The 27,535-nt window shown below is 34.3% G+C and overlaps 1 protein-coding gene across 4 annotated transcripts; it reads right to left on the bottom strand.

Annotated features, from left to right (window-relative positions):
* Positions 1 to 80: 80 nt before the first annotated feature.
* On the bottom strand, positions 81 to 27,486 carry LOC110463063. Of its 4 annotated transcripts, XM_021517399.1 has the most exons (11): positions 27,293 to 27,486; positions 20,005 to 20,307; positions 19,017 to 19,139; positions 18,531 to 18,564; positions 15,137 to 15,162; positions 13,525 to 13,560; positions 12,101 to 12,301; positions 11,522 to 11,554; positions 9,914 to 10,005; positions 6,333 to 6,514; positions 81 to 3,915 (listed from the first exon to the last, which is right to left on the bottom strand). In XM_021517399.1, exons 1-10 carry the CDS (start codon positions 27,480 to 27,482, stop codon positions 6,335 to 6,337), a joined length of 1,218 nt encoding a protein of 405 aa, XP_021373074.1. In that variant the 5' UTR covers positions 27,483 to 27,486; the 3' UTR covers positions 81 to 3,915; positions 6,333 to 6,334. The 4 variants fall into 4 exon arrangements, with proteins under 4 accessions (XP_021373074.1, XP_021373075.1, XP_021373076.1 ...); XM_021517400.1 differs by lacking the exon at positions 81 to 3,915 and having other exon boundaries at positions 4,624 to 6,514; positions 15,137 to 15,159; XM_021517401.1 differs by lacking the exon at positions 81 to 3,915 and having other exon boundaries at positions 4,624 to 6,514; positions 18,531 to 18,552.
* Between the last annotated feature and the right edge of the window lie 49 nt (positions 27,487 to 27,535).

Here is a 27,535-nt window from a genome sequence, read left to right as displayed (position 1 = left end):
ATAAAATGTTATGAAAGAGAACACCATAGAATGTTCCTTTATGAATCAGAAGATTAACACACACATACTCAATATATCAATTTCGATGAAATAAATTTATTATGAATTTGATAAAACAGCATTAGAACAGCAAATATGATCATCTGAAATTCAACAAAGATGGGTGCCAATTTGGGCCTTCTGGTGGCCATCAACGATAAGGTTTATGTTTTGTCTACTTACCTTCATGATAGGACATGAGTTTAAGTTCAGCTTGGAGACCATTCCGAAATAGGAAAGCTTAAAAAGGGCCACCAAAAACAAAGGGTCTCTTTTTGACAAAACTACATGTTGTTTTTAAACTTTTTTACATGATTGTGATGTATTGTATAACACTGAAACTACATTTGATATGAATGACCGAAAGTTGAAAAGTAAATCAATGTGAATTGTATTTATAAGTATCTGAACCAGATATAAAGGGGGGGGGGGGCAAAATGTAAGCAGGAGGGGGTTACTTTCCATACTTTTTATATTTGTTTTTCATAATAACTATGCTGTTTTTCACAAAAGCCACAAACAAATGTTACACCACAAAATAGTATCTGAAAGGAAAATAATAACATGCAGTGTTGTCAAATAGACCCCATACGTGATATTAGTCCACTCTCTTCCCCCTAATAGTGATATAAGTCCCCCTCTTTAGCCCTTCATATTTCGGAATTGCCCTCCAGCTTAACTTAACTGTATGTCCTATCATGACGGCATAGCCCCAAGGTAATTATATAGAGAAATAAAAGTTATCTGTGGTAGCCACCAAAGGCCAACATTGGCACCCATCTTTTTAGACACAAATACATTAATATATTACAAAACAGTTTTATTTTAACCTTAGTACATGTTATCGCCTCATGAAAGGATGCTTTTAAAAACTGTAGAAGTGATTAAAGTAATACTTTAGTAAAAGTAGACCGTGTAAATAAAGGCCGAACCACGAATGAATTATATTGGTAAATTCTGTCATACAAGAAACATGTATGTTGTACTCAATGGAAATCCATTCACTTGTCTATTTATTTCATCTATAATGTATCTTAATTAATAAAAATGTTACTGTTATTGTTACACCATATTCTAAATATTGTGAATAGAGCGGATTTTTGTGACCAGTCGTCAATCATCGTTTTATTGTTCTCTTACAGTGTAAAACATATCATTATACTTATTATTTGGTTCTTGACACCATGCGTAACACAACAATGATATTACACTGAAATCCAATATAAAGAAAACAAATTGTTTGTTCTTTATGCATACGTAATGCATTGCATTGTAGTATAAGAGCAAAGTATGTACAGGCTGAGAACAGGAAACATTTTTCACAGATATTGGGTAAAAAATATATATATAATTTGACCCACTCGCATTAGTCCTATCCCCCAATCCCTACAAGCCAAGTCAGGGTCGTAATTTTCACATCAATCAGGCAATCCACGATAATAATTCCAACGAAATTTACAAAAAAACGTTATTGACTTGTATACACTTTATACACTATAGTAAACATGCCCCTCCCCAAGGGGAATGGTTAATAATGAGTAAGGAAATTCATTTTTGAGAAGAACCTTAGGTAGGAGCATAAGAAGTTTTGTTTGATTCTAGCATAAGTACGAAAGCGGTTGATACAATTTTCCCTTTTGGACCCTGTCCCGAAAGCCCCAAGTGTGAGTTAGGTTATAATTCTCGCACTGTCAATATGTCAATCAATAACAATGATTCTTGATTCTTACCTACTCTATGTCCTATTGGGAATAAACAGAATATGTTGGTGTAACTTCCCTATATAAAGGAAAGTAAGTTTTCCCCTTCCCTTATGGAATGGGTAATTTATGGATTTTGAGATTAAAATGTTTTGATAAAATTGCATCCATGAAAAGTGTTCTAGCATATTTGGAACTGAAAAGGATGACTGTTGATAATTTGGTATATTTGATCATTTTGAGCCCCATACAAGGCCCCGGGGTCAAGATGCAAATAATTCACAATTTTGGTCAGCTATATAATCTTCCTGTAAGTTTCATTGAACTGGTTTTGGAAAAGAAGTAATGGCCGCATTGAAATTATCAACTGGTAGATAAGGTGAGCGGAGATATTGTCCAATTCATCGTTCAGTACTTGAACAAGCTCCTGCAAGGTGGACTGCTGATTTTGCCGTTACCTAATGATTCGCCCGATATTTTCCTAAACGTAATATATGGGTGACGTAGCGGGTGATTTAGATGTCCAAAAAATACATTAATATTAATTTGCAGCAGCAAAGTTCTGCAGTTGATTAGTATGTGCTTGCAAGTTATCTTATTGAAAAACAGAGCCAGCGCCATGATGTCATAAGAATAGGAGTATATCCGGCCTCATACTTTCGCACTATATTCGAAGTTCAATGACCTACCGCAGGCTGTGTACGGTTGACACCAGAACACCGCTCCCGACCATCATACTTTCACCACCAAAACGGTCCCGTTTAACGATGAAATAGTTCGCAAAGAGTTCATCTAAAAGTTTCGAGACTCTACTCCTATTTCCAACACGTAACAAGCATAATCTGAACCGATCCGTGAAACGAACAATGTTCCACTGGTGTAGCTCCCAACAACTGTGTACCACTGTCCTATTGAAGTTGCTGATACATTGTCGTTGTGTCATATTTCATACAAACGCATAACATGACGGTTCATTCAACATGAAGTTCAAAATCAAAACTCGGATATATCAATAGACACTTCTCCATCCTTCATGTATTACTATTTATCTCCTTTCTTAAGTCTCTTTCTATCATTTTCATTCGTTCTCAAAAATTACTAGAAAAAACTACACTTCAATAACTGTACGTCTGGCGTGGATAACTGAAACCCCCTCTGCAATCTGCGAACAGTATTTAAACATTTTAGCAAAATAATATATATATATAAGAATAATAATAATATAACCCTGCATTATTCAACATTCATGCTATGCCTGACTGACAACTAAACTGATGATAACGATATCCATTCTCGTTTCTTATTTGCATGCAATCTCCTTTTGCTTTCATTCCTATGTGTTAGCTAGTACAGCAGCTATTTTTCATCAGTATAAGGTGATACATGGAATGACATGTGTTTAAAAAGATATACCACAGGAGCGAAATGATATCCGTTCGTCAAATTCAATGTAACAATATCAATGACTCAGATTCAAGATTTCACAAATCGTCGTCCATTCAATTGTTGTGATGCATTCTTGTAACAACATTATCAAAAAAGTTATTATGAAACGTTAAAACTACAATCTACATCTGAAACTACCCATGATTAGCAAATTATTTCTTCAATGTGTGGCAACATACTGTACTTCTTTAAGCATACCCAGGAGTGCCTTATTATTGTTTATTGTTTGTTTTATAAATCTGTATAGGGTTGCCTTCTTCTGACCATTTCCTAGATCTTCATCAACAAATCATTATTTAAAAAAGAAATTACTTCATTATTTCCATGATACATATGTATAATAAATATGTGAATATTAGTGCTTGTAGAGCACGAGACCGATCTTGAAATGCTTTTTCAAGATTCATAGGCATAATTATATTACTAATTGATGTTAAAAAATAGCAAACTGTGCTGCGGACAATCTTTGGTATCAAAAACGAGCTAAAGCATATGTAACTTCTTCCTACAGACGGATCCCTCTTTATAAATGTGACGCCACATCTTTGATATATATATATATAAACGTATGGCAAATGGTACACGTGGATGAAATAGTAAGTTATGCTTGTATTGTAGAACGATAACTAGACAAGTATAACAAGATGAGTGAATGTAGTAATTCAGTAAGGACATAATAATCTGAATAAAAGATCGTTGATGTCCAGCAAGTCATTAACGATGCTTTAAACTGAAACAGAAACAAAAAAAAACAGAATTATATCGAAATAGATTATTAGAACTTGTCACCCCTTTGGGGTAAGATAAAGGTATCTCAACCCATGTGGGGCGATTCATAAGTTGCCAAACACAAGGCTGTACCGCGCGTTTGGCAACTGAAGATTTTTTCCGCGAGGGTTGAGATTCCCAATCTCACATCAAGGGGGTGAATATTTTGTATTCTCTTACCCTGTTCACCCATTGTGTATCATATACATGATACAGGCTAAATGCAGGATTGAGGTGACGCTGATGCATTATTGACGTGACGTTATACATTTGTTATAAATAGGAGAAACCGCCTGTTCAACAATAGGTTGAGACAAGGATATCTCACACCAGGGAAAGTGAGGATTCGCCTGTCCAGGGTTAAAAGAAAGCTAATCCATTTCGAATTAACATTATAGCAAGATAAAAAGAGGCCCAGTGACCTTTATAGATCACCTGGTATTTTATTTTCAATTTGAAACCAGCTGAGTATCATACAGGTTTGTCAAAGGAGAACAAGAACAAGTTGCAAGAAGAACTACATGTACATCGGTTTGGGAGAGTAAGAAACCAAAAACATGTTATGTCACAGGGAAGTGGTCTTCAGGGGTTGATCTGTACCTCCGGGCCCTCCCCTTCATTTGTACAGGAGCAAATATTTCCTGTTTCCCCTATTGCCCCCCCCCCCCCCCCCCCCCCCTGTCATATGGGGGGGGGGGTCACATTCTCCCGTTATACAAAGTTGAGGCCCCTTTGTCAAACGATGCTATAAAACAAGTTTGGTAAAAATCCCTTCATCGGTACAAAATGAGAAGGATCTTTAATTGTTTCCTCTTTTACCCATATCTGGCCCCGCACATCTGCCCCCAGGGGGCATACCCTTTCGTTTATACAAAATTTGAAACCTTTTAGCCAAATATGCTCTTGAACAAGTTTGTACAAAATTGAGAACACTTTGGCCATTGATGTTCCAGACCAAATTCGGTGATAAACGAAAAAGTTGACGGACGACAATTAAGCTCTAAAATGCAATACATAAGACTCAGACGATACTATTCGATTGCAGCGTCGTGTAAATGGGTTTCTTTCATTCCCAATATTTCTTTTCTTTTTAAAATTCAACGTCCTTGTACCTAAAAAGGTCTTATACGGAGGTGTGACGATGGATAGACTACAGAACCAGATTAACAAAATTATGAGTGGTCTAATCGGTGATACAGACCAATTCTCTTTTATAGGGCATTTCAACAAATGATGAAAGACATACTGCATTTTTGCTGCAGTTTGATTTTCGCCTGTTTCGCTCTCCGTAGCTTTCGGGGGAACGGCGAGATCCTAACTGGGCGATAACTTCCCGGTTTACAGTAGTATTGTTTATACAAAATTGAGAACACTTTGGCCATTGATGTTCCAGACCAAATTCGGTGATAAACGAAAAAGTTGACGGACGACAATTAAGCTCGTATTGTTGCTATATTAGTATTATTCATCTTCTCATTATTCTTCTGCTATAATTTAATGGTAACAGATTTGTTTATTATATCTCAGATAAATTGTAGATCATAATCAGAAGAAGTACTAATTTTCAATTAGTTTTAAAAACAATTATATTGTCATGACGTGATATTTGAAAGACGAACGTAACACGCAAACAGGTAATCGCACTTTTAAACTTTAGTAATCTATACCATACACAAACAATGAATAACACTGCATCATACAGCTATTGCGTACTTTTAGGTCTCATTGGTTGTGTTAGGGTAAACAATGTTGGAAATCCAAACGACTGTTGAAATAGTAATTACGTATCGATGAAGCAATCAGTTGCATCTTTTTAGATAGTTTGTAGTTCAACAACTGTTTTCGGGGAAAAGTCTGTGTCAAACGACAACATTGGGGTTTTTCATGCGCTAGTTTTGGGTACGAATTTCTTAGAACTCCTCAAGTTGTACAAGGTCTAGAGTCAGAACAGTTGATCTGTAACATGCCGAGATGATTACCCATTCAGTCTGATATAGGTCTCAGATGTCAAATGTTTTAAAACTTTCAGTATTCTTAAACCTGAATATTTGAAAAAAACTATCAAAACATCATATTTTGCCAAGATGTCATGAACGCCAATGCACGTGTTTTTCTCATGTAATGTGAATTTTCTGTTACTGTTATCATGCTGCAATATGACATTCCTTGTCATCTCATGATCACAGTCCTAAATAGTAATATACCATACTGTTTCATTGTGTCTTATTTTGATTCATACCGTAGTTAACATTGCAGAGAAACTTGCATTATATCTGCTATAGTCTTTTTAATCTTAAAAAAAACGATAACCTCTTTCAGGTTTACTACAATAATTTTGAGAACCATAAATGTAAATGTAAATATTTGGGAGATATTTACTTTTACTTAACGTTAACATCCCCCGTTGGTTGCTCGTTCTCCTGTGGTAAGGGTTCGGCATGCTTGGTGAAATCGACATCTGCATAATCTGATCTGTTTTCGACGCCATGGATAACCGTAAACATGCCTTTCTCCTGCTCTCCTTTGAACTCCACATCCAAGTAGATGAGACCATCTTGATTCTGATAAGAGATATTAAAAAGCATTTGTAATTGAATATATATTATAGAGTAATATTCTGATGAATATTATCTTTGTTTCGTTAAATAACAGCAAGTAGACGTTTTACTTAAACAATGTTTACTTAGGTACTGTTTACTTATATTGAAGCATAGGTGATGAACAAAATAATTCCCCTTTTCTTGTGAGATCGAAGTATAGTCACAAAAAATACTATCTTTTTCTCTGCTTTTTCAATGAGTTTTCCACTGGAGTTTCTTAACTAGGGTGAGAAAATGTTGGAAAAAATAATTAACGAAAGTAGCTTGCGGCCTGAATTTTGCCAACATTTTGCAACATTTTCTAATCCGGAGTTATATATTCCACCATGATAGACATATATGTAGATTATACCCATTCAACTACTTAACATGTGCCGGAAGCCTTTTTCGTATCTACCGCAGTATCCATTTGCCTTTGATACGCAAGGTGACAAAGATAATGTAAGTATTTGATCGTGGCTGTTCTTTTGCGCTCACTTTGTCAAGTGAAGGCTCAGACGGGCCCCGGTTTCTAGAATATTTAACTATTTAGAAAACAAGTGTGGTCACCTGGTTCTCAGACTTTGGGGGATAAGCTTAAAATGAAATGCAGCTGGGAAATTCGTCGTGAAAATGTAGGGGCTGATAGTCATGCAGTCCAGTGAAGCATATATGTCTTCATTTCACAAGCTACACTTTTTATCATATCTGACCCTGTGGGCAGTTGTCCTATTTTTCCTATTTAGCCTGGATATATTTGGGAGGAAATTGTTATAATCAGTCACCATTCGGTTGAAGGAAGATAAAGAATAAACACTGAAGTCATGAATATGCGAGATGTTGATTTCAATGTATCAAATCAAATATATCGACATTGCTCGTCAACACATAAATCAGCAATTGACAGATATGCAAACACTTCTATAAGCCAGTATAACTGTAATTTAAGCGGAACATTCTGACTGTACATAGATATAGAAGATTGATACATATATATATATATATATGTTTCTTCGCTAGTAGATCTTTGAATAGATACATGTATAAAATTATATGAGGGTACCCTCGTTCGACAAATAAAACCAGTACCGCAACTTGCTTGTTAAATGGAACATTTTTGGGGTGGTTTTTGAAAGACTGTTAGTCTGTGTGAAAATGATACATGCGTGCGAATGGTTTATCGTCCAATAATTAATGGTTATTAACCAATGAAAATTGTCGTTACAATGTTCAATAGATAGCGTTGTAATGATGCGCAACTTTATATATATGTTTTTGTGATTTTTTTTTTATTATTTATTTATTTAATAACAAAGTATGTCTGCTGGCATCTGATGTATGGATGCGTCTTGTTTTCATACAATTATGCCACAAATGTTCTACATCGAGAAAATTATCTGGTTGCATTATCCTTGTTCCTGTTTACTTTTTTGTTAAGATACAACGGCAGACTTTTCTACGGTTTTCTATAAACATTGGTAAAGTATATACATCCCCATCAAAATTCATCAGGAAAGTGCAGTTCAACAAACATTCTAAGTGTTGCAACCTCCGATTTGTATTGCTAACGGGTGTTGTTATTAACGAAATGCAGCTGTCAGATCACTATGTCAACATTAATATTCAACGAAATGTCCATCTTCTATCAAAGTTTTGCATGTTTAACTGACCAAATACAGTTGGATCTTATCAAAGGGTCATTTATTGATGAATAAAGCATGACTAAACTGCTTGCATGGTCAATGCTAACAGTCAAATATTACCGCTTAAAATCTGTGTGGTAAAGTGTTCTTGTTAGCATTGACACGGCATATATTATATATCTATTCCCTTTAGCCATTTTTCAACGACAGTGTTTGCATAAAATTAAAGTATATGTGCTTAAAGTGTACAACATCCAATAAACTCAGTGCATCGGATGCTTGAAGTGACATGGGGTCGATGACGTCAAATACCTATTCTTAAATAATGGTAACGGTGATCCCAGAAAGCTCTCAACGGAAACAGTTTCTAAACATGGACATTAAGTTTCTTTAAAATTTGGTCACCTTATTCACCTCAGAATTTAAAATCACCTAAAACTCCATAATGATGTTTTTGAAAACACCTGTACATAAAAGTTTCATGAAAACTGGATAAGTAATAAGAGTAAAGAGTAATGACAGAAAAATTGAGGCATGGTACAGTTGGCCCTGGTTTTGATCCATCCCCAGAATACAAACTGGTAAAAGTAGAAGAGGGGCTATTTGTAAACATGTATGTTAGTTTCATGAAAATCAGATGAGAAAACGGGGTAAAGAAATGAAGTGCAATTATATCTATAGTAACATTGACCTCTTGTTTGACTCCGGATGCTAAATATGAAATGATTTCAAAGGAAAGCCTTTTTTTTAAATAATGGTAAAGTTATGAAACGTGACCTCGTAGAATATATGTTGCTTGTTAATAAATACCGGACGTAACACGACCACTGATCACAATTGAAATCTGTATAGTGAGGACATTGTCACGAATACCTGCAAGCAGTTCCCTATATATACACCACAACTGATCGCGATTAGACAATTATAATTACCTGGGTTTTCAGCAGAATTTAATATCAAATATAACATAGTTTGATCTTTGATGTATTATCATTCTGGTATTTTTTGAGATAGGATTACGTTTTGAATAAAATACAAATTCAGCTGAATTCCGGTAATCCTTACTATACAAGAGCTCCGCAAACGGATACATAATACGCCCGTCTGACCCTATCCAATGATTTTTTTGTTTGTTAAATTAAATCCATATTGTCCTTCGTAGACCCCACATGGACACCCATGTCAAAAATTAGTACAATAACACATGATCTGATTGAACTGTACACCACTGAAGAAACTTACACCAAAACTTTAACCGAGAAATTGCGCGAGAAAAGTTAAGTCCCAAACACGTCAAAAATTATCAAAAATATAAATGATTTTCCTAAATAAATCCATAGTGTCCTTGTTAAACCCCACATCATGCAAAAATTAGGACAATAACACTGACTGAACTGTAGACCACTGAAGAAACTTGTACCAAAACTTTAACAGGACGGAAGGACGGTCGGGCGCAGACGCTATACCATGAAATACCGAAATTAGACGGGCGTATACAAACCGATCATAAACGAAAACTATTCAGGTAACGGGATTGCAAAACTTGCACTCTATACCTCTAAGTGATATGCATATACTTATCACTTCCTCGTTATGTTAAATATGTACCTAATTTCTTTTACCATGAAGTAACATCTAATAATTTAATAAAACCAACTGGGATATTGCAACAACATGACCTTTACTTGAAGGGGAGAATACTTATAAAACATATTTGTTAATATATATATCAGTTTACCTTTTGACGATTAAGTCCTGCCTCCGGAACTTTTTTTTCTCCTCCCTTGCAATTGGCATAGACGTCATTTCCTTCACTTTTCCCAATGCCACCTGCAATGTAAAACAAACAAGTTATGGTTATTTTACGTTATCCGGTTTAACAAAACATAAACCATTACACATGAAAAATTAAAATTAACCTTGTTTCTTTTATGGAGGAGTTGCTTTACATTGTTACTGAATTGGCTTCCTCGTCATTTTGTCAAATAGCTGTCATTACTAGGCTTTTGCTTAGCGAGACGTATTTAGTGTATTTATGCAAAATAAATATATAATTTACACTAAATGCATATAATATGAATAGCCCTAAAAAAGGTGCAAGCTTCTAGTTTTTTTAAGTCGGTCGTTACATCGTATTTGTTCTGACTTACTTACTTCACACGGACATTGAATCTTTTTAAATATATGATATTTGACCTTAACGTAATATATGTGTATATATATCATGCTGAGAGAATAAAGTAACTTTAAACCCATGTCCGTTGAGTTAAAGAACGTTTTTCTCACTAGTCTATATAACCTATGAGGAAATTATCTGTCTTTGGCACTCTTTTAAACATAGGATCCAATTATCAATTAACAAACTGTACACTGTATTGACTTTTTAAATATCTTGTATTTACATATAATGGAAGAGGCTTGTTAAATTCCCTATAATTTCATTTTTTGTTCACTAAGTTAATGTTTGTTTCATTTTTTATGATTGGATTATAGTTATTTTTAGTTACGTTGTATATTTTATCTGCTCTAAAATTGCGGTAGTGTTTAAATTAACTTGTGAATTGCTATATTTAGTTTTAATTTACATATTTTATATATATTTACATACTTACACTGGATACATATCCTACTCGTGCATAGATTATTAGAAATAAAGTCATAAACATCAATATAAGCCTTTTTTTAAATAACAAACAGGGTCGAGTAACTTATCGTCTTGTCTTACTTTGTGAAAGCTTTGCTTTGGTGAACTTTCACCTTTTGTACGCACAGTGAAGCTTCTCGAATTCAGCCATCCACGTTTCCAACAAACGTTGAACATATTTCGATTCCAGGAAACAATCGTTTTAAATGAAACCTAAATCACTTGCTGGACAATGAGGAAGCAAAACTAGATTTGGCTTACAGGATATCTACTGTCAATCCATTTTGGCGTTAGCCAAGCATCGATATGCGAGCAACATCTCTTTAGAATGCGAGAAGGAAGCTACCATACAATGATAGATTATTCAAGACGCAATATTGATCTCTTCAATCGTTCAGTATTTAAATATCTCTACGTTAAACACTTGTAAAGCAGTATGTTTACTCCTTAGATGATATTCCGACGAAAATCAAAGCCTGATATTATTAACATTAATTTATGGCCAATCCAAATTATTTGAGGCTACATGGTTTGCTGAACCACAGGACAGAAATAAAAGGGCTTCTACTGAACAGTAACGTTCTGAACTATTGGATGGTGAATGATGCAAACTCACATAGATCCGATTCGTGTATATGTGCACATAAATAGCGATACATCTATTTTGTTCAATATTCGACTTTACTTTTGGATTACACGTACCTTTTTGCTTTACGTTGCCTTGCTTTTTTTTCTCTGTAAAAATTGAGAAATTCATGACAATTAAATTATCGAATAAAGAATTGTCTTTATGGATTTCTTCCTATATGTCATCGTAATAGTATTGTGCAGAGTTAATATCACAAAAACTGATAAGGAATCCACAAGAAAAAAAATTAGAGAGCCTGTTTCCAGGTCGCCCGCTGGTAGAACGTTAATACAATTAATTTAACGAAACGATAGGTACATCCGTATATATGAAATATCGTTTCGATCGCGGTATGGTCAAGGTGCACCCAATGAGACGACACCCTGCCCCATAAAAGAAATTATTATTATGTATTTAACATTCAGATATAAATCTAGGATGAATTTATTCAAGTGTCTATATCGTTGTTTTTTCTATTTACGCATGACTTGATGCTGGCGTAAGACGTTTATATGAAAGACAAACAGATAGCTCCCGTTATCAGATTACTCACAAAGATTATTTCTAGATTTAAGATAGTTATAGTCCAAAGGAATTTACTAAGTATATACACTAGATCGTCTACTTTACTGATTATGTGGTATATACATTACCTTTGCCTTTCTTTATTTTAGGTTTGACAACTTCTGCATACACGTCATCCGTAGTTTCTGGTTTCTTTGATTTGTCCACAACAGCATATACATCATCCGGTGATACAGATTTATTCTTGGAAGATTTCTCAACCACAGCATATTCAGACGAACTTCCTGGTAGTGGACCCGAACACTCATACAGAACGTTAGGTTTTAGCCCTATTGTGAAGATTACAATGTATATTTGATGCTGTTCTTGCGTTGTGTTACTGATCCTACAATAATGGTATTCCTATATATTCGAGAATGATCATTTATGCAGATTTGTTTTTGTACCCACCTCGATAAAATAAAATATAACTGTTGCCAGAATGGGTTCTATTACCTCGTTTGTACCAATAACTATAAGAATATTTATTTCTAGACTAATTTTAAGTAAAGGGGCATAGACCAATACAATGACAGGTAATGCCAATATAACACTTTATTTACAATCCCTTGTGTAAAAGATCTTGGCGCGAATTTTCACCTAAAAAGGTGGCATCATTTTGAGGTAACAAGTTTTTCAAACAACGGGGCAAAATTCATTATGGAAGGGATGTAATGCTACTTCGGGTACCTTACTAAACCTTTGACCGTAAACATTTTGTTATTCATATTGGAGAAGTAATGCGAACAAAGCTTTTCAACAAATGGGCATTACTCTACTCTAATTTCCAATACTCTATTTGTAAAAGCACGGTGCACAATCTTAATCAGTGGCGAAAAAGAGCTAGCAAACGTTAACTATTAAAATTCAATTTGGCCGCCTATCGGCCATCTTGAATCCCGATAAGACTTGCGTAACCAGGGACCATGTGAAACATTTATTTGAAATCAGAGTTAAATCACTTTAGTCCTTCCTGATAAAGAGCGCTAACAAACAATGTCTCTCAAAATTCAAGATTGCAGCTTGTCATCACTTGTTGATTCTGATAACACCCACACTTTGATTTGCGTAAGGACATCGGGGAACTTTCTGAATTATAGCGCTAACAAGATTTAGGAAGGACAGACTGAATCGCAGACGGACCACTGACGAGAGGCGATTTGAACAGCACACCAGCTGGGTCCAGGTGTTCAAAAGGTGATTTGTTTGATTACTGTATAACTATATTTCTTACCTCTATTATTTTGTCAATATACAAGGTAACAGCCCGTCAGTCAGTATGCAATTTTACTCTGCTAAATATTTTCCATCTTAAAAGTTTTAACTCATGTATTGGCCGAGTTTTAAAAATACAAGAACAATGAAATTTGTGCTAATCACTGATTAATCTAATCAACTTTTTATCAACTGAACCCTTAAGATGTTGGGCTTATCAAATATAATCTTCATTAAGCTAGTGGATGTTTTGTGATAGAATTTAAATTCTGACTTGTTGATATTTTTTCAATCTTACCTGCTGACTCATATAGAATATTGGGTTTCATGCCATCTGTAATGAAAGGCACCAATTCACTTTAACCGTTAGATTCTTTACATGATTTCATATATAGCTTTAGTTAGTGGCTGTTCACTAGACAATAAACTATAAACACTATAAAATACAAAGAGGAAAAGAGACATTTTAATTTTCGTTTTACAAAATAATACAAAATCGGGACAAACGACGCTTACTTGATTTTAAACCTTTTTGCTTATTTCTTTACACTGCATTTCAGCAATATCCTGTTATGTTATTAATAGAGAAAACGCTAGGGATAATTGCAATTTCAAGTTTTGGGCTCCAAATGGGATTAAGTTACAATGTTATTTCAAAATGGTTTCAACAAAGTAAAGACCAGAAGAACAACAGCCTTAACGGTCACCTGAGTGGTAATTAAATTCAGGCGTAATCTTGTATATTACAAGGAATCTATAATTATCAATTTCGTACACTTTTTCTGGTTAATAAAAATACGTTGTGATTATGTATGACACATTTAAAATACCGCTTAATTGATATACCTCTCAATGTATTGCATGTTCAGTTAGCCAAACACTTTTTAACAGAAGTTCAAAATGCTAATTTTAATCATCGGTATTACAATATTTTCGAGTCTGACAATAGCCCAATCAAAGCGAAGTTGGCAATAGAGTGGAAAAGTGATACTTGAGAAAGATATGTACAAAGGTTTATGTGTCATAGCGATTGTAAATTTCAATGCTCAAAATCAAAATGTCCTCTCGGTGGCAAATATTTTCCGATCATGCTGAAAATTGAAACTGCACTACGAAGCCTTTATAGAAACTTAGATCAAAGTTCTTGCAATACTTTTTTATACATTTCCAAAACAAGTTTAAACTGTCGTATTCAAGTGTGATTTATACGCCGGCCTGTCATCCATTCTTCTTATTCGAGTTCAATATGTACTACCAAGGATGACGAAATATCCATTTGTTTCAACTAAGAAGAATCCCTCAGAACTTTAAAAAATGTAACGATAACAATATATAGCTGTCAAACTCCACCAGTATGGTCGTTCGGTTACCATTTCGTCTATCGTATCCTCCACATTAAACATGTACAAAGAAGGATCACGATGGACTATCCCTCCAGTCATTTTTCAGAAATAGTGATAACAAAATTCACTGTCAAACTCTAACATGGCTTTTTAGCGACCATCCTGCAGTTTTCCAGTTCAAGTCCAAAACGATATGTGTACAGTAAAAGAAGGGAACCTGCTGGCGCTATTTGAGAAAGATCCGCCATGTGTAAATTGCGAGATAGCGATAGCATGCTTTAATTGTCAAAATCTAAGATGGTCGCATGCAGCAATCTTGTTCTTTTGATCAGTTTTAAACTGAACTTGTTCAAGTAAGAATCGGAGTAAACCGATATATCAAAAAAGTTCTGCACATTTAATTCAAAGAGGTAGTAACAGGAATTGCTTTAACCACGAACGAACAGACAAACGATGGAGAGCAGACGAAAGGCGATTTGTGATGACGTGAAAAGATGTATGTTTAATGTGTCAAATGAACTTGTGTAAAGTGTTCAAGAAATAACTGTGCTATCGCAAATATATTACCTGAACTCTCCTCGTCAACAGATCTTCTGAAATATAATTATTACACTTACAACACTGATATAAAATTAAGTTAAGCTTGCCTATTGATAGTTATGCTACATTTAATGACTATAAATCATATAAAAGCATATACAAGTCAAGGTATTCAAGGCTAACAGATTGAAAGAATAAATACGATTCCAGGCGTAAAAAAATTGCGTTGACAATCACTTCCTACATCTGCGTCAAATCAGGGTAGATCAAGGTCAAATATATCTAACAGAGATGGTAGCAAAGAAGCCTACCATAGGGGTCAATTATGACTATGATATAACTACTTGAACAAAGTTGATGGCCTCTTACAAAAAGGTGGGGCCAAATAGAAGTGGTCAGTATCATAGGTTAATACATTTGACCCCTGTGTCATCGATAAAAGGTCAAAGTCATGCTTTGATGTAAACTGTGCGATTTTTTCCTTCGTGTTCTTGTTCTACATATTCATAAACTATTATCTAACTAAACACATTAGGATGCTCGGTAGTCTAGTGGTAGGACGCCGGGGTCGTTACCAAAGGGTTGGGGGTTTGAGTCACGGCACGGCGTTCATTTAACCTAGTTCGTAGATCTGCTCAAAGCGGTTCATAAAATAGCCGTGGTTATAGGGCGTTTGTAACGAGCCAATATCTTTCTCAACTCCCTTGGGAACGTACATCCGGTACTGCCATTTCGGGGCTCACAACTAGCAACCACCCAACTCCGAACTCATGTACAGCTGAGTAGACTCGAATAAGCGGAGTAAAGTATCTTGCTCAAAGATACAACACAGTGCCGTGACGTTAGTCGTACTCGCAATCCTTCGGTCATGAGTCCGGCGTTCTACCACTAGACTACTGTGCCTCCACGGTAACATAGCCTAGAGCTCATTAAAGCTGATGCAACATGTTGTAAAGGAAGGTTTGTCATAAAGATTTTACGTACCCTAAACTGTCCTTACAGATACAAAACGGTGCACAAACAATTTGTTTGAAATCAGACAATATCTCAATTTGTACCGATCAAAAGCAAGGCTTCATTTGTCATTTGCTGACAAAGCCGTCTTCTATCATATTAGGAGAGTATGTGCATATATGTATGGGTAAAAGACGCAATAGCAATGGTATCTCCTATATAACACTGAATCCTTACAAACCTATGCTTCCTACGAATTACTTAAAATTGGTGTATTGGACAGTGAAGTAATAGTGTAGACATTATGAGGGTGTCAAATTTTCGCTCGTGACAAAGACAAACATAATACATTTATTGAGCAATATGCAGAGGTGAGCTCTAGGCTATGTTACTTAACTGCTCTTTCCTTATACTGCCTATTATTGCGCGCTATGAAAAACGTAGGGAAAGCTTATAAATGTATGTTCGTCCCTCTGTCAAGTTATAGTTTCGGTTCAATAACTGCCCAATACAAAATCCATTTCCAATCCAGTATGGTATGCACATACCTAACGACAGTTCTCAGGCTAAATTGGATCGAAAACATAGGATCATAGGATTTTTGCATCCAGTAATGCAACCAAAACACCGCGGTTGAAATTTGTATTTTTCGTTCTAAAGTTATAATCTGGACGAACAGAGTTCTTTTTTTACCAACGGTGGCTTTGACCTCTGACTGACCACGTCCAAAATCGACACCACTCTTTGCATCTACTAGGGTAAGCAAACAACTAAGTTGAATTTTGTATGATCAATTGTTTCCAATTGATCATCCGTACAAACCAGAACCCTATTTAAAACGAAAGTGACTTTCAATTCTGGCACTCAACGCCAAAAATCAATATGGTTCATTGCATCTATTTGGGACACCCACACACCACATTTGAATTATGTACGATATAATTCGTTCACAGGTTATCATCTGGACAAGCCCATAACAACTTAATTCTAGTTTTATCAACAGTGTCATTGACATTTATTGTGTGATGAATGTACATATCGTAATCCTACCTTCGCTGATTTAGCATATTGTTCAGGTTAGATACGTTGATCTCTTGGCGTTAATCATTTGTGTTTTGTCTCCGTAATTCGAACGCTTAGAAGACAGATAGTTTTCGAGGTACAATCAAAACGTACAGGTGATTATACCTCACTCACCGCTAGGTGTCGCTAGGATAGCAAGAGGGTATACATAGGCAGAAACCAGCGACAATCGGCCCAGTTCTGTTCTGATCTCGGCGTGTGTACAGCAGTGACAGATCGCAAGTATCCAATATATGCGAGACCGTCTTTGTGTTGGAAAGATAGAAGTGACTGAATAAATCTTGCCTTGATCCACACACTGCATGGAAGATATGTTAAATAAACGATTGAGTGCTGTAGCGAGATACCGTTAGACAGAAGGTGTCACGGGCATAGGCTGTGCAGTGCTAGTCGTGACTAGGTATAGTCGTTGGTGCTAGTCGTGACTAGGGGTAGTCACGACCAGGCTAGTCGTGACTAGGGATATTCGTTAGAGCTAGTCGTGACTAGGGATAGTCGTGGTCATTAGAGAGTGCCGTAGTTGTATACTATTATAAGGCTGTCGTGATCGGCACGACTAGGTCATATAGCTAGGTAGCTGACTATAGAGCAACTATAGTGACTAGGGCTAGCCGCGAATAGGTTGTCGAGTTGTGTTCTGCCTGGATTGTACGGTAGTGTGTGTAGTGTGTTATATTGAAACAGATCAGATAGCTTTGGTATTAGTTCTATAGTCGTGCAATAATTGTTCTGTTCATAGCATGTATTAAGCATTAGGTAATAGGTATGCTGGTTACAAGGTAGTAACACATATTTGTATATATTTGCAACTGTAGTATAGTTATAATTAAGCTTACAGCACAGGGATCCTTAGAAGTGACTAGGGTACGGACCCCGGAACGTTACAATTGGACCCCACTTTAAATGATTAGACACGTAGGATGATTAGTACAAATTTTCGCAAATTATCATATGGACAAGCACTACAGAGAGACGGACGGACACCCAACTTTTCGGGTATATTTAATTTTTTGGGGAATTATAATTAAGTATAACATCTTGCCTCCAAATGTCAACTGATGCTGGTTATCATGAACTGATACAAAACTACCCATGTCAATCTGCAGAAAATGTTGTTCGTAGTACAAATGTAAACGGTGTGTGTGGTGCAACATGAAACTAAAAGATATAAATATAATTATAGTAAATTGTCATTTTTCATTAGGTGAGAGAAGTAAAACAAGCAGGCGCCTTCTCACTAAAAGGAGATATAATAAGCATAGCTAAAGGCGAGCTAAAGGCTAATAAAACCTTTAAAAATAGTACATTTTAATGATTTTCTTTAACATATGCTGATCACTAAAATAGAAAAGTAGATAGACAAGTACATAGATGATTAACTTACCTCTGATCAACTGATATCATCTCTTCATCAGCGCCTTTTAAAAACAAAGATATTCACTGGTCATTTTTCAACGGAACGCTTGTCGATAATGTTTATAAATTAATTTATTCAAAGTATATGCTTCATTCACCACATGTGGACTAACCGCCACCAATTACATACTCGTACTTTTTCATAAACAAAGTAATAGGATATAAACTTTACATCATTTTCAAATATATAATATGTATATAATAAGAATACAAAAAAAAAATACATTTCTATGTCAAACGGTTCGAGCACCTAAAATAAACATAAAAGTCTTTGGCCATGCCATTACAAAATAATAAAATCATAATTCCAAATAAATACACATAGGGCAAATAATTTGGATAAACAGAAATAGTATATTGCCACTTCCATCTACTGAACATTTATAATTAAGAATATTTGAGGGAATACCAAAACAAGCAAATATGAATGTGAGCTCAGCAAGGCATGTATTACCTTTACGTTTGTTCTCAGATGTCTTTCTCTTGAATATAACGACGAAAACGAGCACACTTAGTCCAACTGTTGCTACTCCTAATCCGCCAAAAATAGCTCCTAGCGAACTTCCTTGAGGTTTTGCTGAAATTGATATCGGTTGGTATTTGGTGAACGTTGAATAACACCTATGTAAAACGTATTATAGGAAATACGTGTAAGTTGAGTGTCATCTCTATTTATTAAGCGTTGGAATACACAAGTATGTAGTCATCTTACAGTTTAGTGTAATTACATTGTAGCAAATGGATCAAGCTTATTATCGTCAAAGCACATTTAAAGGCGTATCCGGATTGATTTTACATTTTTTCGCGCATTTGTTTTAAAGCAATACAATTATAAAATAGATATTGCATTGTTTATCGCCATCCATAAATTACTACGAGAGTTTTTCATTCATAAACAATTCAGTACATCCAAAGTATGACGGTTTCTTTTTGAATACCATATACTCACAGAGAAAGAATATTTGCTTAATTCAACAAGTAAGAATGACCCATAAATATTCATGTTTCTCTCAAAACAACAACAAACATGCCTGACAAAATTTAGAAATAGTACACATTTACAACCTTTCAGTCCAACTTATCCAAGAAGTTGTTGGCACAAATAACATGTATTTTCTAAAAGGAATTAATTTATCAATGTGAGAAAAACCTTACACACCACGGGATATGCATCACAAAGATGAAGAAATAAGTAAATGATCACACAATAAACACAGGTGTTAAGAAATACAAACGAACAAAAGCAAAATCACCTGAAGAATGTTGATTAAGTCAACAAATATGTCCCTGTACAGTTTAATTTGATAAAACATTTAAGCTTATTGTTGTCCAACGTTTTCCTCCTTTAATTTCAAAAATATGTTGGTTTTTCTTGTTACGTATTCGTCTGCTGATCAGTCTTATCCATTATTAAAGCAATATGAAGGAAATAAATTGATCACCTTTAGTTGTACAATTAACTTCTTCTGGAAATGATGAGTTGCCAATCTCATTTACAGCATACACTGTGAAGAAATGCTCTGTTTCAGCTTTCAGGCCATACACTGTGGTGGTAACAAAATGGCCTCGTCCCGGGTCCGTTTGGTTGGTACTTCTATCGATCGTAATGCTGCTCCGCATATCGTTTCGTATGCCAACAATGAACGTTTGACTAGATCCCCCATTGAATCCAGATGTCCAGCTCAGAGTGGCTTGATCTACATCAGGGCAAACAGCTGTACCCCCGTACGGAGGACTTGGTTTTCCTAAAGAAAAGAAGAAGGACATAGCATTGACGTAACATTTTGCATTCCATTTTCAATCAAACTTTCAAATGTGGAGTATTCGCATTACTGCTTAAGAAAAGGTGAAAAGAGGTTTGTTCATGCATAAGCGCCCATAAAAATACACTTGAGATAAAAAGATAAAAACAAAATAGGGAAGAAGAAAATCATTATATGATAAACAATTAAAATACGTAACACCTTCAACGGCATACTGTAATATTATGATGGGACAAAATTGTGACGTCATAGATTATCAACAACACATCATAGATAAGCAATAAAGCAAGGAGAGACTTCTCACAGAATACAACATTTAAGTAAGAATCGAAAAGAAATACTAATTATGACATAATTAATATTATGATGAATGTTGATGAATTTGTGTTTTGTCAATTGGATGTGTAGGTATATAATACCGTTACAAGAAACCGACAGGTATTATAAATTCAAAACTAAGCCGACATGTCTATCTGTTGGTTGATTCATTAAGGTATCGGTTGCTACTCAGTTGTGTTTCATATACAAGGTTTCACAAACACATCTGTACGTATTTGTCTTCGCTGTTTTCTCAATTCCAGTAAATTGATAGCCATTCATTTTGAGGTCATTGCTCGTTTTTAAGTGGTCCGGAACGAGGTCTTAAAAGTTTGTTCTTACCAGAGATAAGTTCTATTGCATTTCCTTCTTTTTTTCCAAATATGATCCGGAAAAAGTTTACCATCAGACATGACATTAACTGCAAAATCTTTAAGCGTTATCTACTGTATCGAATGCAGAAAACGTAACTTATTTACGTTTGATATGCCAGCAATACTCTATGCCAGATAATTCAGTTTAACACATCGATGGTAAGAATCAGATTGGAGTTTTCAAAATAGAATATATGTTAAAATATTCTTCTTTACCAGATACTTATTATCGTGTTTTTTTCAAAATTTCCTGACATTTACTTAGTGACTGATATAGCGTTATCAAAGCTTAATCTACAGTTTTAAATGTATCATTTTAAGCCCAACTAACTATATATTTTGGAATTACCAATTGTTTTCTACAATGTTAGTTGAAAGGATTAGTATAAAGTTTATTTTAAAAAATGATGATTGCAGAAAAAAAGTCATTAAAATGCAAAAGTAAAAGTGGTTTTATAAGTAGCCAGCCAAAAAGTGTCAGGAACTCTTTTCCATGTTATTTTCCATGTTTGAATGAATGCAATTTGTATTAATACGTTTTTTTTTGTTTTTTTTTAATTTAATTTTTTTATTTTCAAAGATTTTCAGAACATGTACATTATACAGAACATCACATCAACACATATCCACACATTCACACATATCTACTATTGAAATTATCAGCAACCTCATCCTCCTCATCATCCTCATCATCTGATGCTGATTTTATACAATCACCAAGACACATTCAATTTTCACACACTTTCACACATAGAATAGACAAAACAAAGGGACAAAGAGCACTGAGAGAGAGAGAGAGAGAGAGAGAGAGAGGAGAGAGAGAGATCAGACTGCCAAATCTGAGAAGATACTAAATAAAATAAATAACTGCTGTGAGTATTTGTCAATATTTTGTTTTTTTTAAGTAGAATAACAACTAATAACTTAATATAAATAGTCATAATATTCAGGGTTAGTTGAGGTCAAGCTCTACTAATTTTAACCATTTTTCCCATTCAGAAGTAAATCTTCTAAGGCCTTGTTCCCCTTTACCACGAGCAATATATTTCTGAACCTTATAGTAATCTTTAATCGAATTGACTAAAGCCGTCACATTAAGTGACTTATGAAAACATCTGGTTTTGTATATATATTGTTTAATGAACAGAGTAATTTCATTATCAATTCTGGTATAAATTCCAGTTTGGTTGATAAAACCAAAGATCATTGATTCTTTATTTAGTGAGAAAGGAATAGTGAGAGCACTTAAAAGACTTTCAAAATTGCTCAGAAATTTTTGTACTTCCCTGCATTCCCATAAAACGTGGGTAATTGTCTCCCTTTCTATGATACAAAAAACACAGTGTGGGTTATTTACAAGTCCAATTTTGCATAAATAAGAATTGGTTGTTAAAATATAATGATTAATTCTAAATTGCAACCATTGCAATTTTGTATTTTTTGTAACCCTGAAAGGAATAGCATATATTTTCCCCCAAGTTTCCTGATTATAGTCGAATATAGTTCCCCATTTTGTTTGAGCAGTTATTGATGCATTATTTCTGATAAGTATATTATAGAAGTCTTGAGAACCTTTTTTCTTCTTTAAAATTATTACAAGATGTAACGGTATAATTGGGTATATCACATTTTTGTTTGGCAAATTAAGTTGTTTCAGATAATTCTTTATGCTTGTTATCAAGCCATGATATTCTAGATAATTAGTTATTGTACCATGTAGATCACAAAATTCCTTAAAAGACAAGAAAGAGTAGTCTGTGTTGTTTTTCAACAAATCATTAATTATCATAATCCCGTTTTTAAACCACTTACTATAAAAAACAACTTTATTACCAACAGAAATATTTTTGTTATACCATAAGGGTGTCTTAAGTAGGGCAAAATTCTCATTTTTAAACAGCTCCTCTTTTGCTCTTAATTTATACCATGCCCTAAACACATCTTTCCAAAACACATTTTTGCAATTTCCTTGAACTTTATTAAGGTACTCGTTTCCTGAGTTAGCCAAGATATGAGGATTTACACAAGATTTTAAAATGCTTACCCATTTACCTTCTGATCTAAAAAACCTTCTTATCCAACTTATTTTCAGAGCTTCAATAAAAGACATTAAATTAACCATTTTTAGCCCACCTTCTTGATAATTTTGGATTATTATGTCCCGTTTAATCTTATCAGTTTTGCTATTCCATAAAAAATTGAAAAGAACAGAATTGAGCTGTTTTATAAATTTTTCAGATGGATTAGGTAAGGAAATGAACAGATGATTCATCTGAGAAATTAATAAAGATTTAATGACATTAATTCTACCAATAGGTGTGAGCAACCTTCTACTCCAGCTCTTAATAAGAGCTTTAAGTTTAACTAATTTTTTATCAAAGTTCATTTTAGGTATTTTGCAAAGATCTACATGGAAATCTATCCCAAGAAGAGTAAATTTATTAACTCCCCATCTAAGATTCATATTTGGAAGGAGAACATCATTGCTGTATTTTTTACTGCCTATCCAGACAACTTCAGTTTTACCTACATTTACTTTAAGACCAGATATTTTTGCATAAATATTTAGTTCATCAACCGCCCCTTTCAGTGATTTTTCAGAACCATCTAATACCAGAGAAGTGTCATCTGCATACTGAGAGTTTAAGATGGGACAGTTATTAACCTTTATACCAGTTATACTCTTATTGTTTCTAAGGCGGATTGCTAAAACTTCTGCACATAGTATAAAAATATATGGAGCGATGGGATCTCCTTGACGACATCCACGATTTATTTTGAAAAAAGCTGATAAATTACCCCCCTGGTTTATAGCAGAGCTTGAATTACAGTGTAAAATTTTGACCCAATTTCTGATATCGTTTCCAAATCCAAAATATCTAAGTACTTCGTCTATGAATTTCCAAGAGACAGAATCGAAAGCCTTTTCAAAATCAACCATTAATAACATTCCAGGGATATCATTTTCCTCTGTATATTGCATAATGTCATAAACCAGGCGAGTATTTTCTCCTACATAGCGTCCCGATATAAATCCTGATTGATCAGAGTTTATAATTTTTTGTAAAACTAATTTGAATCTACTTGTTATTGATCCAGAAGCAATTTTGTATACAATGTTTAATAGAGAAATAGGTCTCCAATTCTTTATAAAATACTTTGATTTATTAGCCTTAGGTATACAAGTAATTATTCCCTGACGTTGTGTAATAGATAGCTGACCATTTGAAAAACCATAATTTAATGCCCTAACCACAAAATTACCTAACTGATTCCAAAAACATTTATAAAATTCTGATGTGAATCCATCTGAGCCTGGGCTCTTATTACTTTTCATATTCTTTAGTGTTATAGATGCTTCTTTAAGTGTAATAATACCTTCCAAACTGACCGCTTCTTCAACATTTAATCTTGGAACATCAAAATCTTCTAAAAATTCATCCAAATCTATGTCATCGACTTCATTATCAATAGAATACAATTGTTCATAAAAAAATTTCACCTCATTTAATATATCTACTTGTTTAGTTAGAAATTCCCCATTTTCCTGTTGTAACTTTGGAATGATTTTTGATGTAAAATGTCTATTTTCTAAATTAAAAAAATAATTGGTAGGTTTTTCACCCTCATCAATCCATAAGGCTTTTGCACGTATTATACTCCCTTTTATCCTATGTACTCTAATCTTTTCCAATTCCTTTTTTTTCTCAAGTAACTTGTCTAAGTCTACATTATTCTCATTTTCCAGTTCCTGTATTTGATCTATTAAGGTCTTTTCCCTTGCCCAACACTGTTTCTTTTTATAGGAAGAATATGAAATTGACTTACCTCTAATTTCCATTAATAGTGTTTCTAAAAATAACTGATCATTTATAACAAACTGTAAATCTGAATCAGGTATATCATCTATATTTTCAGGATTATATATAGGAAGGCAATACTGTAATTTAACTGTTTTAATAGTATCATTAATTATATTAAGATATTCCAGGTCATATAATAAGGAACTATTTAACTTCCATAGACCTTTACCTTTTTTAAATTCGTTAAATTTTAACATAATTTTGGGGAAAGAATGGTCTGATCTGTAACCTGGATCTATACTTGTCTCACATACACTTTGTAATAAGTTCCCAGAAACCAAAAAGAAATCTAACCTAGCCTGCTTGATAGGTTTACTCCTGCGCCATGTATATCTGGAAATGTCAGCATGCTGTTCTCTAAAAACATCCACTAAATCAAAGTTATTTATTATTTCTAATATCCTTTCACGAGCCTTTGGATTATTAACATTTTTGTAGCTTTTATCACAATCTAAATCAGGATTAAGAACTAAATTAAAATCCCCACAAATAACACAGCTATCATTTTTAAACTCATAGAGAGTTTCTTCTATTTTATCATAAAAAGTTGGGTTGTCAGAGTTTGGACCATACAATGTAATTAAAGTTATTTTCTTACCTTCAATTTCTAGATCCAATGCCAAAAAATTCCCTGTCAAGTCTTTTTTTTCCTTTATCACCTTGACTTCAAAATTGTTATTGATAAGTATTGCTACCCCCCTTGCATTAGATTTAAAAGAATTAAAATAGCAGTTATAGCCCCATTCACTCAGTAATATTTCTTCCTGTTCATCGGTAAAGTGAGTATCTTGCAGACAGTAGATATTGTATTGCCTATCTCTTAAATAAGTAAAAACATCCTTGCGCTTAACCTTGTCACCAAGGCCCTGGCAATTGGCAGATAATATCTTAATTCCCTCCACAACTGTTTAAGAAATTACAATGCATACAACAATGTATGGAGTTACAGCAGGCAGTAAAAATTGACTGACGGAAACTACACAGCAGTAACAGTATTTGCCCGGCGTGATGTCTGACACAAGAGATGAAATAAAGAACTGAACACAGAGAAAAGACACACAAAAGAAACACATAACGGACACAAATAAACATTTAAAATATCAAAAGTGGTCAAGAAAGACTGACTCACTATCACCTATACACCTTCATCTAATATTCATTCACCTGCATGCCACACCTCATCCATTCGACCCAATTTATCCAGTCTTTCGATCCTCACTCGTCATCAAACGACGCTGAACTTAACCGGAAGTACATATAGGCTAATCTAGTCTCAATCAGTTAGATGTTTAATGGCATAGATCTTACGGGCTAAGCATCTGACTGACCCAGAAAACATAACTAATTACATAGACTGGAACCGACATTGGACTATATTATCCGTCATATACTATATGATATCAATATACAGTTTTTGCATGTCTAGAATGATTATCCAATATCTATCACCATTTATGTAGGTAATATATTATTCAACTGTTTTCAATATGTCATCATAATATATATTTATATTAAAAATGGAGGGAAAAAAAATAATGTAAACTGTTATTCTGATATAACATTCTATTTACTAATACTTATACCAGGAAACACATAATATCATAAGATTCAGTTTCATATACAATTCACTTTCAGCCCTTTCATACTTTCATAGTTGCGCAGCATCAGTCAAAATTACATAATAAATCAAAGAGACTATAACTATAAACAAATACAGTATTATCAATATAGACATATAATATTAATACGTTTTTTGTCGCAGTTTACCTGGCAAATAGATTCCTAGCAGCATAAAAGATGCATTTAATCACTGCAGATTTAAGTCTGGAAGCAGTAGTTCGTCGATATGTATGAAGCTCCGTACACTTAGGAAGTGTATTTGTCTTTGAATGATGATCACTGACTAATTAGATTTTCAAATATTTAATTTGTCTATTTCTTCTTTAAGTTTAAGGATTGTCAAATAATGTTGTCTGTTCCATCCTGTACTATTTGATGTTAGACATTGCCATTTTCTAATAAAATCGAACAACAACCTTGTACGTAACACAAGACTAACTTTCATATATGTCTCCGAGAGCAATACATTAATTAATACTTGGGGACAAGATACAATAAATAAACGAGAATAAATCGAACGAGTGGTTATCTTTAACTAATCACTATTACATCCAGGTGTTTCCTGATATTATTCACTTTAGTGAGCCGAGTGCTTGTGATGGAATAGGTAAAATGTTTCTGGTGCTAACTCGAACAAATGTACAGTGTTATAAGTCATACTATGTTAGTCAAGAGATAAGTAATTGTAAAACAAACAAATAAAACAAAGACCACAAAACTAGGACTACATTATCATAACGAGTATTCATAATTACCTTCAATTTCTCCTTATATAATGACGTGGTTGTTTACCTTTCGCTACAGCTGTAAAACGCAGATTTTTGCTTCCCTGACTGTTTGTTGCCGTGACAGAGTACACTCCGAACCATGTCTCTTGCATATCTGTACGTGTACCAACTGACATCGAAGACAGGTTCGTCGTTTCGAAGGTAGTATATATCTTGAAGTTGTCTTCCCCATTAAACAGATTTGTGGAATCCATTTCTGTTGTANACATATGTTGTCATCATATTGCCTCAAAAATATATTGATATT

The sequence above is a fragment of the Mizuhopecten yessoensis genome, unplaced genomic scaffold (assembly GCF_002113885.1).
Source record: "Mizuhopecten yessoensis strain PY_sf001 unplaced genomic scaffold, ASM211388v2 scaffold10865, whole genome shotgun sequence".
Taxonomy (NCBI): Eukaryota; Metazoa; Mollusca; class Bivalvia; order Pectinida; family Pectinidae; genus Mizuhopecten; species Mizuhopecten yessoensis.
This window is presented reverse-complemented; position numbering and strand designations above follow the sequence as displayed.

Coding starts and splice junctions, on each gene's coding strand:
- LOC110463063 (XM_021517399.1), bottom strand. CDS start 27,482: ATGGATTCCACAAATCTGTTTAATGGGGAAGACAACTTCAAGATATAT. Junction 18,565..19,016: donor ATCTGAGAACAAACGTAAAG/GTAATACATGCC, acceptor TGTTTTTAAAAG/GCGCTGATGAAGAGATGATA. Junction 13,561..15,136: donor TGTTGACGAGGAGAGTTCAG/GTAATATATTTG, acceptor CTTTCATTACAG/ATGGCATGAAACCCAATATT.